General features: G+C 40.0%; 2 protein-coding genes and 1 long non-coding RNA gene across 4 annotated transcripts; 1 reads left to right on the forward strand and 2 right to left on the reverse strand.

Moving 5' to 3' along the window:
• Window positions 1-2,693: 2,693 nt before the first annotated feature.
• LOC121773585 lies at window positions 2,694-5,808 on the reverse strand. Its single transcript, XR_006044771.1, has 2 exons — window positions 3,503-5,808; window positions 2,694-3,410 (listed from the first exon to the last, which is right to left on the reverse strand). It is a non-coding gene; the product is annotated as an uncharacterized LOC121773585 (long non-coding RNA).
• A 3,125-nt stretch (window positions 5,809-8,933) lies between these two features.
• On the forward strand, window positions 8,934-11,238 carry LOC121775091 (28 kDa ribonucleoprotein, chloroplastic-like). Its single transcript, XM_042172062.1, has 5 exons — window positions 8,934-9,265; window positions 9,489-10,082; window positions 10,374-10,475; window positions 10,554-10,826; window positions 10,914-11,238. Exons 2-5 carry the CDS (start codon window positions 9,711-9,713, stop codon window positions 10,965-10,967), a joined length of 801 nt encoding a protein of 266 aa, XP_042027996.1. The 5' UTR covers window positions 8,934-9,265; window positions 9,489-9,710; the 3' UTR covers window positions 10,968-11,238.
• An 836-nt stretch (window positions 11,239-12,074) lies between these two features.
• LOC121775090 lies at window positions 12,075-14,791 on the reverse strand. Of its 2 annotated transcripts, none has more exons than XM_042172059.1 (6): window positions 14,329-14,791; window positions 13,637-13,809; window positions 13,431-13,512; window positions 13,125-13,367; window positions 12,537-12,709; window positions 12,075-12,327 (listed from the first exon to the last, which is right to left on the reverse strand). In XM_042172059.1, exons 1-6 carry the CDS (start codon window positions 14,713-14,715, stop codon window positions 12,279-12,281), a joined length of 1,107 nt encoding a protein of 368 aa, XP_042027993.1. In that variant the 5' UTR covers window positions 14,716-14,791; the 3' UTR covers window positions 12,075-12,278. The 2 variants fall into 2 exon arrangements, with proteins under 2 accessions (XP_042027993.1, XP_042027994.1); XM_042172060.1 differs by having other exon boundaries at window positions 13,125-13,358; window positions 14,329-14,790.
• Window positions 14,792-16,261: the final 1,470 nt, after the last annotated feature.

Here is a 16,261-nt window from a genome sequence, read left to right on the forward strand (position 1 = left end):
TGGAACTGCTATCTTGTGCTGAACGACTCCGAGAAATTCCGAGTAGGTGTCGACGCTGGCTGGCCGAAGAAGCAACGATTGAACTATACCGGGGATTACAGCGGTAGCAGCGGTGGTTCCTACGACCTCCCCGAGACGGACCAGGTGCTCCCCAACCCTCGTTCGTTCGGCCGCCGACCTCGCCCCGCTGGGCAAAAACGGGCGCAACGGGAGGCGAGGGGGGTCGCCGGGGGTTCCCAGGAGGTCCAGTCGGCATCCCCCTTTGACCGCCAGTCTACAGAGGATCTCAAGTACTTCGCGCGTCAACAAACGCGCCAGATGATGGTGAAGACGTTAGCCGAATGGCGAGCGGCGACGGACCCCCAGGAGAAGAGATTTCTCTTCACATTGCTCGAGAGCATGAATGACGATCTGCGTGGAGGCGGCAGCGGCGGTGGCAGCGGAGGCGGCGGTGGCGGTGGCGACGGCGACGACGGAGGCGAGGGAGCCGACGTGTGATTTTTTTTAAGCAATGTACTTTTTCGATTATGAATGTAATTTTTTTTTATTAATGTACTTTTTAAAAATTTTTGTACTTTTTTTAATTTATTGTACTTTTTTTAAAAAATTAAAATAGTATTATTAATGTTTCTCGTATATGTCTCGTAAATTAAATTCCGTATATTGTGTTATTAGTGATGTGGCTATTGATGTGGCTGGGCTATTTATGATATGGCTAGGCTATGGCTGGGCTATTTCTGATGTGGCAGGAGGATTTTTAGTATTGATGATGTGGCAGGAGGAGTTTGTGGCTGGGCTATGGCTGGGCTATAACCATTGTGGATGCTCTAAGACCCATTTCCCACTAACAATACTATTATTACTTTTTCTCTCTACCTCTCTTTTACTTTACTCATTTTACATTAAAATCCATGCCAAACCCAAAGTGTATATTCTTTGGGGACGGAGGGAGTAATATACTTCAAGTATTTTTTTTTTAAAAATTATTTTCAATAAAAAATCATTGATAATATGTACGAATAAATTAAAAATAAGTAGTACAGTACCCCTCCGTCCATGAAATGTTGTCCAGTTTTGTCATTTTGGAAAAGTTGTCCACTATGCTTTTTTTTTGGTAGATGGACCTCACTTTCCACCAATTCTTTACACTCACTGTGACGCCCCGGAACTTTGTTCTTTTCTTTTGAGATAAATCAGATTTATTAGCTTGTGTGTGCCCAACCAGGAGGAGCTCAGAAATGAGATAATGAGCGAGGCACGCGATACCCCATACACTGCCCACCCAGGGAGTACAAAGATGTATCAGGACTTTAAGAAGAAGTTTTGGTGGGACGGCATGAAGAGGGATATAGCATCCTACGTTGAGAGGTGTCTTGCCTGTCAGCAAGTGAAGGCACTGCACCAACAACCTTATGGGAAGTTGCAGCCGCTAGAGATTCCCGAGTGGAAATGGGAACACATAGCCATGGATTTTGTCACAGGACTGCCAAAATCTCAAAGAGGAAATGTTGCAATCTGGGTGATAGTAGATCGACTCACTAAGAGCGCCCATTTTATACCGATACCTATCACGTACGGGTCAGAGAAGCTAGCCCAGTTGTACGTGAGGGAAATCATTCGCCTACACAGCATATCAGCGACGATCACGTCAGACAGAGATGCTAAATTCACGTCCAGATTTTGGAAGAGCCTACAGAAAGCGCTAGGGGCGCAGCTGAATTTGAGCACGACATTTCACCCACAGACCGACGGACAGTCGGAGAGAACCATTCAAACACTAGAAGATATGCTAAGGGCAGTAGGACTAGATAGAGGGAGCAATTGGGAGCAAGTGCTGTCACTGATAGAGTTTGCTTATAACAACAACTACCAGGCGACAATTGATATGGCTCCGTACGAAGCACAGTACAGGAGGAAGTGTAGATCACCCCTCTATTGGGATGAGGTCGGTGAGAGGAAAATTTTGGGCCCAGATGCAATCGGGGAGATGATAGAAATTGTCAGAAAAACCCGAGAAATGATCAAAGAAGCTCAGGACAGACAGAAGTCCTATGCAGATGTTGACGGACTGACTTGCAATTTAATGTGGGAAATAAGGTTTTCTTGAATGTATCGCCCTTCAAAGGGATAACCAGATTTGGAGTCAAGGGAAAACTCCGACCCCGATACATAGGACCGTACGAGATTCTGGAAGCATTTGGACCAGTAGCTTATCGATTGACGCTACCGCCGAGCTTTGGAAACGTTCACAATGTATTCCATGTATTCCAGCTTAGGAAATATGTGTTTGCTCCGAAGCACGTGATTCATCAGGAAGAGATGATAATGAAACCAGATCTGAGCCATGAGGAAAAGCCAAAAGCAATTCTGGACAGGAAGGTGCAGCGGTTAAGGAATAAATCTATCACTTCAGTGAAAGTACTGTGGGAACACCACGAGCAGCAAGAAGCCACGTGGGAGTTGGAAGATAAGATGAAGGAGCGATACCCCGAGCTGTTCGAGTAAAGCATAGCAAATTTCGGGACGAAATTTCTTTTAAGGGGGATAGAATGTGACGCCCCGGAACTTCGTTCCTTTCTTTCGAGATAAATCAGATTTATTAGCTTAATTAATTTTAGTTTAGAGGACGTGTGATCGTAGGATTTCCGTTGTAATCCCGACTTTTGAAATTATAAGTGCTCGATCTTGGAGAATAAGGAATAAGAAATTATTGATGCAAAGGAAAAGAGAATAAATTAGTACAATACTTCTGAAGAGGATTTTTGCATATCTTGGGCGGATAGATTGAAAGAGACTACACAATGATGTTGCATATACAAGAAATATTGGATACCTACTTGGGAGATTTCGTACACTTGCATGGGAATGAAGATGGAATTACATTCTTAGAGCGTCCACTATAATGTGGACGCGGCGGACGCCGCGTTTGGGGCGGAAGCGGGGCGGAAGCGGGGCGCCTTATAGTGGCGGAGTTGTCCGCCCCGGAGGCGGACGCGGCGAGGGGGGAGAGAGGCGGCGGACGCGGGATAGCCGCGTGCGGGGCGAGGACGCGGCTGAGGGTGGCAGAGAGAGAAGGAGTGGGGCTATAGCCGCGGCTGTCTATTGCAGTAGCCGCGGCTGACGCGGCGGCGCGGCGGTTCGAGAAGGGGGGCGGCGGTGGGAGGGGGCTGTCCGCCCCCTATAGTGGACACCCTTATAGTCACTAGAACTACACGCCTACTTTTCCTGCCAACACTGCATACAAGGAGTACATCAAGTATGACTTACTATTACATGAAATTGGAAAGTATAGCTACTACTCTAAGCCCACTACTAGGTGTTTCCAAGAAAAGGCCACAAGATTTGCCAGGATCATCTTCCCTCCTTCCCTTGCTTCTGCAACCTACAAAGCTCCAAGAGCATCCATGTAACTGCCAGCAAATTACAAAAAAAGGGGTTAGAAGATTCTCACATAAAAAGTAAGGGATGAAAGCTTCACAAAAATAGAAAAAGAGCAATCAACATGTCATCACTCTGCCAAGTCCAAAGAATGGACAAAAGACCAAGATATGCCAAATCTCCCAACAAGGGGGTGGAGACAAATAGGGAATAGAACATGAGCTCATAGTAAGCCCCGAAAGGGAAAGATCCTGCAGGAACATATGCACATACACAGCCAAGAGATCAGCCAAATCCAAGGCTGAAAGGCAGCCATAGAAACAGCCCAGAAGTTACACCAAAAAGGCATAGATAGCCTACTTACAAAGCTCAAAAGGGAGCAAGCTGGCAGCCAAAAATAGGAGACTTTGCCCCCAAGTTTTCAGGCACAAGCTGCCAACAGTTGAGAGCTATATAAGGAGCCACAACCCTCATCTTCTCCCCCACTTTTCGGTCACCACAAGTTTCACATTGTATCATAAGAGGAGAGCAGAAGGGGAGGAGCAAGGAGAGGAATTGGCAGCAAGAACACAACAAGGATTCACCAATCAAGGTAATCTCCCAACACAAACCACGCATCATATAGGAAGCTTCGTACAGCCACATGATCGATTCCAGAACTTAGAATCATAGAGAGCATGAGAACTTAGAACCATAGATGCTCAAGAATCAAGTTAGAACATAGCAATACCTGCTGCTAGAATTAACAGTATGAACCCAAACAATTGAGAAAGGACACAAATCACACTGTAAATTTTATATTCAAATTAAAGCATCAAATCTTCCTCATCAAATAAGCTACTGCCCAAGAATATAAAGTTTTGAAAGACCAAGCTTAAAAAGGGGTAGGGGAAAGGAGGACTTAGCTTAGGCGACGGGCTGTTCGGCGTCGAGCAAGCGACGGAGGCAGCAGCCCTGCTCGCCGAGACTGGCAATGTGGGTACGACGGCGGGCCTCGGAGCTTCGCCGGAATGAGATGGCTGGACGGAGGAGTGAACGGCAAGGAGCCGTGAGGGACAGAGAGGAACGAAGTGGAACGAGGAGGAGACGCCGCTGCTTCTTCCTAAATTAGGGATTTGCAAGGTTTGAAATCAGAAGGGGCGAATCCGGCGGACCCCGGTAAACTGAGTGGACGGCGATTTGGCCGGAGAAGAAGGCGCCGCTGGTTCCTAAATTTAGAGAATTGCAGTTTGAGAGGAAATGTGATTGGGGAAGAAGTACCGATGGCATGAGGAAAGAATTGGGCTAGTGCCCATTTTGTTTTGTCGATGGGCCTTTTAACTAATTAAGTATAATGGATTATTTTGTAATTTCCAAAGTGGACTACTAATTAATTGGCAGAGGGCCATTTAATTTGTTGAGAAGTGAAACTGCGAAATTTAAATGTTAGTTGGGCCAAGTAATGCCTTTTAAGAATTTCCAAAAAGAAATGAATTAAAAGGGGGTGTAATTTGGGCCGATTATTTGTGTGTAAGGACTATACTAATTAGTTGATCGGGCCACCTTATGAAATGAATTGTTGGGCTTGAGAATTTATTTTGGATGAGATTAATTTAAGAATCGAGTTGGAGCTTGATGAATTAATTCATGAATAAACTTCTAAGTTTCCAAGAATGGAAAATGTTGAGTTGGAGCTTGATGAATTTATTTGGGCCGACCGGCGTCGCCCCGCGACGCCATGGGCGGCCTTAAGAAAAATCCGAAGAAGAAGGAATTTAAGAAGGGATTTTAAGAATCCATATTTTATTAATTATTTAAGAGAAAATAGAATTTCTCCAAATAAGCGGAATAATTAAGTACTGCCGTACAGTAAATCCGAGTTAGGATTTAAGGAAAATCCTATAAGCCGAGATTAAGAGATAGATGCTATCCTATAGGGTGCATGCATTCTTTTTCAGAAAAATAGTTCAAGTACTAATTAGCGTGTTACGCTATTTATTTCTAAAGGAGAGATTATTCAAGGGCAAGCGAGGCGAAACGAGGAATTTAATTGAAGATAAGCATACCAGGTGGGATGGTGGGCTGGTGGGCTTTCTTTTAATATCCAGCACTATAGGCCGAGAGTTTGGCGATGCCAAAAATTTAGTGACGAATTCGGTTCCCAGTGGGACAGAAAATCCTGTTCGGAATATGGTGCATAAGAGCTGTGAGCCATCCTAGAGAGGTTGGCCGGCGAGGGTGCTTGTTGAAGGTGGCCACCTTCACGGCACACTAGATTCTCAGACATGGTAGGATACACCAAGAACTTAGAGTGCAGTCGGACTTTTAAGATCACAAAAGAATTTAGTATGCTTGGGCCTTTTAAGAAAAACCCCCGTGTGATACTGTTGATGGATGACAACTTATATTTGTACGTTTTGTTTTCGGCACGTGTCCAATGAGTACTCTTGTACTCAGCTGTAACATCCCAAATTTTTGCGACTTTTATTTTAATATGTCGATTGGAAATTTCATTTATGGGATTGAGTTTGATTATGTGGAATAAATTGTCATGGATGTTTTGGAATGAAGTGCTTTATATTTTTTTTTAATGTGGGGGATCAATTTAAATAAATTCATGCATTTAGTTCTAGCCAAGTAAAGTGGCTATTGTCGGCCCCTCCAATTATTGGAAATTTTATTCTTTCTTGGATTTGATTAATTGTTTTGGGATATTCATCCAAATTAAATCCAAATCAAATTATCCCTAAATTGTGCTACATGAAATTCGAACTCTAACCTATTGTTTTTGTGAGTTTTGAATATTCTCTATTTTAATTAGGAGGATGAATTAGCTCCTTTGATTTAATTGGTACCTTGTTGATTTCCTTAGTTATTTTAAATCCAATTAAATCTTGGCTCATTTTATTCCCTCACCCCAATTAAGTTAAGAGTTGAATTATTTCCTTGTGGCTAATTAAGCCAATTTTCGGCCCCCCTATTTGTAGAGGATAATATAATTGTTTCCTATTTTGTGGAATTTCTTTTATTCAAATAAATACGCAATTTAATACATATGTCTAATTAATTGGGGATGTGAATATTTTCCTTCTATTGTGTCTCCATCCCACGCGTTTTTTTTGGCTTAATTTCCTTGTGGAAATTTATTTAATTGTTGCCTATTTTATGGGAGTCTTTTCCTATAAAGAAATTACTAAATTTAAATCCTATTCTATTTAATTGATGATTTAAATAATTTCCTTGTGCACATCATCAAAATTTTCGCCATCCCTCATTATTTTCCTACTTGGAGATTTAATTTATTTTGTTCCCTTGTTTAAGGAATATTCATTGATTTATTTCCTAAATTGTGGATCTATTTCTCTCCAAGTAAATACCAAATAATTCCTTGTTAATTCTCAGCCATAATTTTCAAAAATTATGCTTCTTTTAATTGTGGGATTTTAATTATTGGCCCCTATTTTATTCCCCACAATTAATTAAATTTTGGATTTAACCTAGAACTATAAAATCACCTAAACTAAACCCTAGCCCCCATTTTTCTTCCTACCCTAGCTGTCCACCCCCTCTCTCCCTCTCTCTCACACGCCTCTCCTCTCCCTCTCCATATTCTCTCCAAAAATCCACCATTCATCCTTGTTCTTGCATCCGTTAGAGTTGATTTTCAAGAGTTTCCGACGAATCGTATCAAATTCTTGTTTCCACCGATTCGTTTCTATCAAGAAAGGTATATTTGATTCATTCCCCCTTATTCTTTTCATTTGACCCTTGTTCTTGAACCCTACATGCATATAGTGAGTGTAGGAATCATAGATCGTAAAATTTATCGGTGTGAATTTGTGTTTGCATGAGAACTTAGATGAATATGCGATTTTGAATGAGTTTATGTGGAGTTTGATTTGAATCCTTGGTGAATAATGTGAGTTTATGTGAGAGCATGATTGTGAGAAACTTTTAAGCATGATTGTGTGTTATAAGCATGAAAGATTGTGTTTGGATGATTGGGGAAGAAACCCTAATAAATTCATAAGCCTGAAATCTGTGATGTTCGGACAGTGGATTCCGACGTGTTTTTGACCTATCAAACGATCGAATTTTGGCATAAAATTTTTACTGAGTAAACTTCAAGGTGTTTTCTGTGTTTCGTGTGAATTTCATCCCTTTTTGTTGAAAAATGAATTTTTAATAAATATTTGAAGTTGGCTGCGCAATTCTGCCAGAAACTTGCATTCTCGCCCAGAATGTTTCGTATTCTGTTTGACCGACCAAATGACCTCCTTGTGATGTGATTTCTGAACTAGATGAAAATTTGAAGTGTCTTCTGAGTTGTGTAAAAATTTCAGCCTCATTGGGCATCGGATGAATTTTTGATGATTTTTACAAATCAACCGCGCAGTCCTGCCAGATTTGTTGTTATGTAGAAATATCACTTGTTGCCAAGTTTTAATGAATTATATGATGCATGTATGATTTGGGAATGTATCCTATGCCGTGATTATATGTGACACGTTTAGAAATATTATGGCATGTTTTTTTTCCTTATGTTGATGAATGTTGGGATGGTAAATTAAGGGAATGATAAAAGGAACGATAGGACATGCATGATAATATAATTTGATGGAAGGCTAATTGTGTTGTCGTTGGCAAGGGTGATTGGGTATACGTGTGCTCGAGGAACGAGGGTTGCCATAAGTTGGATTTTTGTGTTGTTTAAACAATCGAGGTGGGCTTTCTTTTTCAAATCTCTTTATTTTCCGAAAATATGTTGTGGTGTTATAAGGGTGGTTTAACTGTTATGTCATGCCATGATGTTTTGTTTATGAGATTGTTGCCTGATATTTAGTTCGTCTGAGCTTGCTCCGTTAGGCTATATGGCTGTGTTGTGAAATGAATTCGGGTCTGAGTAAGGCCGCAAACCCTATCAGGCTGTGTACACTGGTGGGATCGTGAGCCGTCCTTGCTAGTCGACCGGTCTCGTGGGCGAATAGTGTGGCCACACTTTCGTCACACTGTGATATGATGATTGTGATTGATGGGTTGATGAGAAAAGTGGGGAGATAAATTGTCTGGCCAGACTTTGAAATATTTTTGTGTTCTCGTGATATTTCTTACTACATATAAAACTCGAGATCACTGGTATGGATGACATAACTATATTAAAATGTTTTCGGCATGAGCCCATTGAGTACAACAAGTACTCAGCCCTGCATATTCTTTTTCTTTATGTGCAGGTTGAGCGGGATGTTGCGGAGGATGTTGAGTTGGCCTAAGAACTTAGGATGCGTTGTGTCTCCATACATAGGCGTTATCCTCGACTCTCTTTAAACCTTATTTCCGCTGCTATATTTTGAACTATGTCTCAAGACTTTATTCTTTTTCATACTGTGTTTGAGCATGTTCATTTGTGTTAGGTTTTAATCCGATGTTTACCTTGTTACTCTAAAATGGTTTTTCGTGAACTAAACCAAATGTTTTCTTTTGGAAGTTATTTGGCTTTTAATATTTATTTTCTCCGCTGTTTATTTTGAAAAGTCTTTTGTCATAAGTCGTTGCTAATTAATAATAAATTTATAACATTAAGTTTCTTTAAACTAAAAATTCGTTGTCTAAACTTTTAATGAACTAAAATATTATTCCTTTAAGCTAATTAAGTTTTCATAAAATGTTATCCTCGTATGGTGTCGTTTTTGTCGTCCCTTGGTCGCGATCGCCGCGTTTGTAGTACCCCTAGTATGGGCGGTCGTGACATCAACCCTGCATGTATTTATAAATGTGCAGGTTGAACGTCCAGATGGAGGAGAATTGATCGGAGTCGATGCTATTAAATAATCATGTGGATTTCTCGACGAATCGTGTCTTCATACACGAAGTCGTTTAGTAGGGACCTATTTCCGCTGTATTATGTTAAGTGAGAATCTTAAAGTCTTTGACTAGTATTTCTTCCAGTTTTTCCTTGATTTTCACCCCCCTTCTACCCCGCCTCTTTAATCCCCCTATTAGTCGCGAATTACCCATTCTTGTTATCCTTAACAAGGATCGGGTCGTGACACTCACATTCTATTATAAAATGACCTTCATTCCACTAATTTTTTTTAACTCACTTTTCTTCGCATTTCTTAAAATCTATGCAGAGTCAAACTTGGACAATATTTCATGGACTAGAGTACTTAGTAAAGAAATCAATTGTAAATAGAGATTCATAAAGAGGCTGTGAAACCTTATCTTACATATATGACTCTCCATTCTGATTGGATTACATCTCTCCACGTCAGAATGATTTTCTCTTTATCAAGTTAAGATAAAGAGAGCGGACAGAGAGATTCCCGTCATCAGCAGCTCAACACTAGCCAAGGATGGCAACCACCGCAGCGGCTGCATCTTTCTCGACATTCAAATGCATAAGCTCCAAGACTTGGCCCACCGATCATCTCTCAATAAAGATTTCATGTCCAAAAATCTCGGTTTCTTACTCTCTCGGGATTGAATCAATTCCCTCTGGCTCTAGTGGTTTGTGCAGCAAGTGGAGGGCCCCGCGTATAACCGCCGCGGTGGCACAGGAGGAAGCTGCTGAGGTGGAGGTGGCTGCTGCTGCTGCTGATGAAGCTGCTGAGGTGGAGAGCTCGGGACCAAATACTAAGCTTTATTTTGGGAATTTGCCGTATCTTTGTGACAGTGCGCAGCTTGCTGGAATTATTCAAGCATATGCAAGTCCAGAGCTGGTTGAGGTATGCTATTCTATTTAAAATTTATTTTATTTTAATTTTTTTCTGTGGATTGGGGAATGCATATGAGTTTTTTTGTATTGATCTACTCTACTTTGTTTGTTGTGGGGGCTAGATTTTCTAATTTTATTAAGTCAATGTTTATACTACAACTTACTATAATTCAGCTTGATGTTCCTCAAAATGTAGAGAAATTTAACGATTTATAAGGATTTCAAAATATGCCTTTACTTGATATTTACCTATTTCTTTTTCCTTGTTGGGTCTGTAACGTGATGTATGGAAACTGTATAGGTTCTGTACGACAGGAACACCGGAAGAAGCAGAGGATTTGCATTTGTGACCATGAGCAGCGTGGAAGAATGCAACTTGGTCATTGAAAATCTTGATGGAAGTGTAAGACTCTATCTGCAAAATCAAAAAAGCAAAGTTTGTGTGAGCCTGAAAGCATTTCCCGTGTGTTTGTTGTTGCAGGAATATGGCGGCAGAACGTTGAGAGTTAATTTCTCAGACAAGCCTAAACCAAAAGAGCCGCTTTATCCAGAAGCAGAACACAAACTTTTCGTGGGAAACCTGGCATGGACCGTTACATCAGAGAGCCTAACGCAGGCGTTTCAAGCATACGGAGATCTGGTGGGAGCAAGAGTCCTGTATGACGGGGAGACAGGGAAGTCCCGTGGCTATGGATTCGTGTGCTATGCAACGAGAGCTGAACTAGAAGCTGCAATTGAAGCCATGAATGGAGTGGTACTAGATTATCTCTTCTTCCTAAACTATACTAGTGTTAACCCTTATGCAATGTTAGTGATGGGTGTTGTGTTGTTGGTTGTTCAGGAACTAGAAGGGCGAGCAATGCGTGTTAGCCTAGCGCAGGGCAAGAGTCAATAGGGAAGATATGCCTACACAAAGATGCATTGGATTTGCTTAACACCAAATCACAAAATCAGAGTTGGCGTTGTTATGGTGGTGATGTTTATAGCCATTTTTCATGGCCATCTCTAAATAATGGTAACCCACGTTATTTGAGGTGTGCAATCCTTGTGTATTGAATGAGATATGACAAGTTCAAATAGAAAAGACTGAGTGACTCTTGGGAGTGATATTATGAGTCGAAGCTGCTGAATCAAGGAATTTGAAAATGGAAGCATTATTTTTGTTACTACTACAGCCACTCTTTATTTATTCGAGAAACATGCAAGATTTCTTTGGATTGATTATTGATAGTAGATTACAACGAATGAGTATGTACATCCTTAATGCTCCCTCCGCCCTTCATCATGTGCCTCAATTTGACTCGACATAAGTTTTAAGAAAATATAGAACAAAGTTAGTAAATTGTACTCACATAGCTTTATATATTTGTTTTGTAAATCTGTATATAATACAATTTGAGTGTAGTGAGTAATGAAAATAAGTAAAACTGAATAAAATGGATACACTGCAGTGGATGTGCTGGAGTTGACATGTGTACTCATGCTCAAGCCCGATAAGGAGGGCCCCTGCTCATACATGGATTGTGAAGATGGATGAGCCTATGACTCAGCCGGGGAAGTTCAGTCCGGGTGAAGGAGGAATGTGGAGTAGTTGAAGCAATAGGAAAAGCTACGTACTGTCTTTGTGAAGGAGGAGGAATGTGGAGTAATTGAAGCAATGGGAAAAGCTACGTCTTTGTGACTTCTCCTTCTCGCAAGAAAAAGACTTATATAATTCTTATAGTATTGTAGTCCAAAAAACTGTAAAGATTAAAATAGAAAAAAATAAAAGATTATATACTCTTGGGTAGTGCTCACAGTTTGATGTGTACCTCAGAGTAGAATCAATTTGGACACTATTGATTTCTTGCCACATATTAGATGGCTACTAGATAAAAAAACATACCTCTTCATTAATATGAAAATTTATTTGAATATCAAAAAACATACTACTATCTCTTATAGTGGTATCATTTCAAAATATGAAAATTAAGTAGCTACTTGTAGTACAGCTAATACCATGTAGCGATAATTTCCGATCACAATTTATCCAAGTCATTAACGTCGTGTGGTGCAGGAATCAATTCATATAAATGTTACTAATACATTTCCTTGTATTTTCATCAAATTACAACTGGAGAGCTTGTATGCCTACTAAATGCATTCTTGAATTGTTAAAGCATCTAGCTCAGTTCTATGTATCTGTGTTTCTTCAGTGACAGCTCCTTCACCCCTCTGTTTCCCATAGAAATTTAGCATATGCAGCCAGCACTTCACTGAAATTAAACCAAAAACAACATTACATTCTTAACATGAAAACTTTATGCTTATTTATGAGGTTCTTGTCTTTTCTCGAAAGTTGAGGCAAATCCATGATCAACTAGGTTATAGGTACAAGGTGTTAACCAGCAAGTGATCTGTGTTCATGTGAATTTACAGTTGAATATAAAGTTGCTATAAAGTGTAATCATGTATCCATTGTTACCTATCCATTGGAGATGCTTCAACTGCCCGTTCAAAAAAAGGTGCAGCTCTGTCTTTGTCGTGATGAAGCTGCCACAATATACTGGCATACAGAGAAAGCAGCTGTCCATCACGGGGTTCTTCTTGTATTCCTCGCAAATAATATTCTTCAGCTCCCTCAAGATCTCCATTTTTCTGTCATAGAGCAATGAATCAATCACATATGCATAACAAATATATTAAGGGGTTGTCTGGTTTGTAAGATTATATCTCGGGATTAAATATGTATTGTGTTTGGTTCATGAGATTGAATCTTACAACTCAATCCTAGATGGATAATCTATAATAATTAGTCATAGCCACCCCCTTTAACTAAAATAATCACAAAACTCAATCCCAGACTACATCTCATGATTATTTTTCCTAACAAACTGAACAGCCAGTAAGAATACAGAAGCTATTTACGTATATTATTGTCTCAATGAATTTGAGGCTTGTGATAATGCAAAGAAATATGAAAAGAGTATTGTTTCACAACATAAGATCCAAAGAATACGTACAAAGAAGCTCGATCAAGTATAAGACTCACTTATTGGGAGATCCAATTTACCTGATGCAAGAAAAGAGCATAATCTCTCAGAAAACTAACGTTGTGAGAACTTTCCTCGACCATCCTCCTGTAGTATTCATCAGCATTAGCAGTTTCATCCATGTTTGAGTTTGTAGTGCCAAATGCATTGTCAAGTCCAAGCCCCATGGCAAGATGTAAAGTAGGGCTAGACGGCCTCATTTCTTCTATAAAATCTCCTCCAAATGAATCCACCATAACAAGATACTCATTGACCTGCCATTTCTGATCAAACAGCATGAGTTTAAACTCTCAAAACTCAAATATAATAACAAACAACAACACAACCTGGGTGTCATCAGCCAAATGCTCTTCCCCCTCACTTTCTCCTACATTCCACAAGAAACTTGCATATGCAGCAAGGACATCACTGTCAAGATGAAACCATGCCTTCAATTGTTAGATCAGTAGCCATTTTGTATTCATGTTTGAATACATTCACCAATGCTAGTTTGTCAGAACAATATGAGACAGCAACAAAAATGAAAACTCGCCTATTCGCAGGAGCAGCCTCAACTGCTTTTTCAAAATAGCGTAAGGCTTTAGCTTGGTCACCACGGAGCTGCCATACCAACTTGGCGTATTGAGAAAGCAGTTCACCATCTTCAGGATCCGCCTCTGTAGCTCGAAAATAGTATTCCTCAGCACCACATAGGTCTCCGGTGGACTGTCACGAAGTTAAATTCAACAGTTTTATAGCAATGATCAGACTTTGGATGACTGTTTCAACATTTTAGCACAATCTATGGGAAAAAGAGATCGTGCCAAAGCTCTGCAACACAAAATTCAGCAAGATATTTGTTCCCGGATCTCTTACTCTCCATGATCCTTAGATTTTCTTGAAAATTATACTCCTTAGTACAGGAGTATAATTGATGCCCAAACATTACATGATGCACCAACCAAGATATTAGTATTTTTTATTACACCAAAAGCCCAAATGGCCTATATACCTCTAACAAAATCACTGTACTACCTAAATATGTTCTTGAATAACTGTACAACAGTTAATATGTGTGTACAAATACAGAAACAAATAAAAAATCCTAAATTACAGTATTTTTTATTAATCCTTGACTTTAATGAAAGGATTTTCAGCAGACAAACTGAAAAATATCGATAGGGCTACTCAATAAATACAGCAAAAAACAGTACTCCAGTAAAAACAAAGTTATAGAAACCTCACCTCCAAATATTCAGCATGATTTATCCACTTTGTGAGAGCGGCAGCATCGGCATCGGCATCGCCACCTCCCCCTTCCACCAGAAAAATAGAAGGGCTAGTTTGGTCTCCTCCGGTTTCAATCTTGAGATTTTTTAATCTACTCGGTGCCTTTCCCTCCTCTTCTTCGTCTTCATCCTCAACTTCTTGAATCACTCTCATCCCATTTTCCCCAAAGCTGAACTCAGCATCCACGTTTTCCCCAATGTTAGCAGTACTCTCAATCTTCTCTCTCACCTCCTCCACATTTCCGACATGTTGGCCGAACTCGTCGTCAGTGTATATGCAGAAGGAGGGCTCCGTGCGCAGCAGCATCGATTCTTCATCGCTTTGCTGCGCGAATTCACTCATACTTGTCTACAATTGAAATAGATGGAAAAATGTTAGTGTGAGGCGGTGGGATTGATGAACTACTCTTTTATATGCAAGGTGAGATCAGAAACATGTGATTAAGATAGGGTCTAATTACGGGCAGTCAAAGCAAGTGCAACTTTCTTTTTCCGTTTTTTTGTGGCATTTCTAAGAGCATCTCCAGTGGGCGGATGTCCCACTCGGACATCCACTAGGACATCCCGAAAACACCTCTCGCCACGTCACTAGGACTTCCCATCCCACTGCCACGTCACTAGGACATCCCCTTCACAATCCGCCTTTCCCATCGCCCTTCCCATCCCCTTCAAAAATTAAAAAAAATTTAAAAATCGGACGTTCGACCCGGACGTCCGACCCACGCCACAATGGCGGACGTCCGCCCGCCCGTCGCACCGACGTCTAAGGACACCCGACGTCCTCACGGGACGTCCGTATCCGACCTCCCCTGCCATAATGGCGGACGTCCCGGTCGCCCGTCGCACACGTCCGACCGGACGTCCGCCATTGGAGATGCTCTAAGTTCCATCCGCGACTGATATTGGCAACTTTTATAGGGTTGACTTTTTCTACTCACACGTGAAAATACTTAATTAGCGCACTTATTTATTTATTTATTAAATAGATAAATATTATACTCTTATAATGCTTATAATATCATAATTCAAAATAAGACCAAATCAATATTCTTATATTTTGAAATGAGTGGATGGGATTAATTAAGGCTCACGAATTTCAATAAATAGTAGATAAAATATCAACAAAAGAGTAATATCGTCATTATGTTATTATATGATAATTTTTGTGGTTTTTTTTATATCAACATAATCCATTACAAATATCAACACAATGACATTGATATTTCAATACAAGTATACGAAAATATCTACACAGTTTTATTGATATTTTATATACACTATATTGAGATTTTTTTGCATTAAAAAAATCTGTTTATTAACATGTACGAAAACTGAAATAAAAATTATTAAATTTCATCGTCCAAACGTCATAGGAACATATGCAATTGAGATCTCATTAGAATGCTTATAAAATTACCTTTAATTTGATATAGTACTTTTTATGAAAAAAAAAAATTTAATTCGATAGAGTTATGTAAATTTAAAGTTTGAGATGATTTTGATGAGAGATAATTGACATTAATATCCTTTAAATTTATTTACTAATTACTTGATATTATTTTAACCACTAGATCACTTAATTTCGTTGCTAAGAATTGGTCTTAATCTGGGATGGCTAATTAATTAGCAATTGATCATAACCCTAGTGTATAATATTGTACTCCCTCCGTCCCACTCAAGATGACCACATTCTTGAGTGACACGAGATTTTAGGAAGTGTTGTTAGGTGGAATAAAGTAGAGAGGAAAAAGATAGTTGAATGTTTTAATGAGGAGAGAGGAGGTTATTTCTAAAATTGGAAAATGGCCGCACTCGTCCACGCCTAGCCACTCGCCAGTGGCTAGTCCACTATTGTGGATGATCTTAGAGCATCCACAATAGTTCGTGGA

This window comes from Salvia splendens, chromosome 17 (assembly GCF_004379255.2).
Source record: "Salvia splendens isolate huo1 chromosome 17, SspV2, whole genome shotgun sequence".
Taxonomy (NCBI): Eukaryota; Viridiplantae; Streptophyta; class Magnoliopsida; order Lamiales; family Lamiaceae; genus Salvia; species Salvia splendens.

Coding starts and splice junctions, on each gene's coding strand:
- LOC121775091 (XM_042172062.1), top strand. CDS start 9,711: ATGGCAACCACCGCAGCGGCTGCATCTTTCTCGACATTCAAATGCATA. Junction 10,083..10,373: donor CAAGTCCAGAGCTGGTTGAG/GTATGCTATTCT, acceptor GAAACTGTATAG/GTTCTGTACGACAGGAACAC. Junction 10,476..10,553: donor TTGAAAATCTTGATGGAAGT/GTAAGACTCTAT, acceptor TTGTTGTTGCAG/GAATATGGCGGCAGAACGTT.
- LOC121775090 (XM_042172059.1), bottom strand. CDS start 14,715: ATGAGTGAATTCGCGCAGCAAAGCGATGAAGAATCGATGCTGCTGCGC. Junction 13,513..13,636: donor GAGGCTGCTCCTGCGAATAG/GCGAGTTTTCAT, acceptor TCATCTTGACAG/TGATGTCCTTGCTGCATATG. Junction 13,368..13,430: donor ATTTGGCTGATGACACCCAG/GTTGTGTTGTTG, acceptor CTGTTTGATCAG/AAATGGCAGGTCAATGAGTA.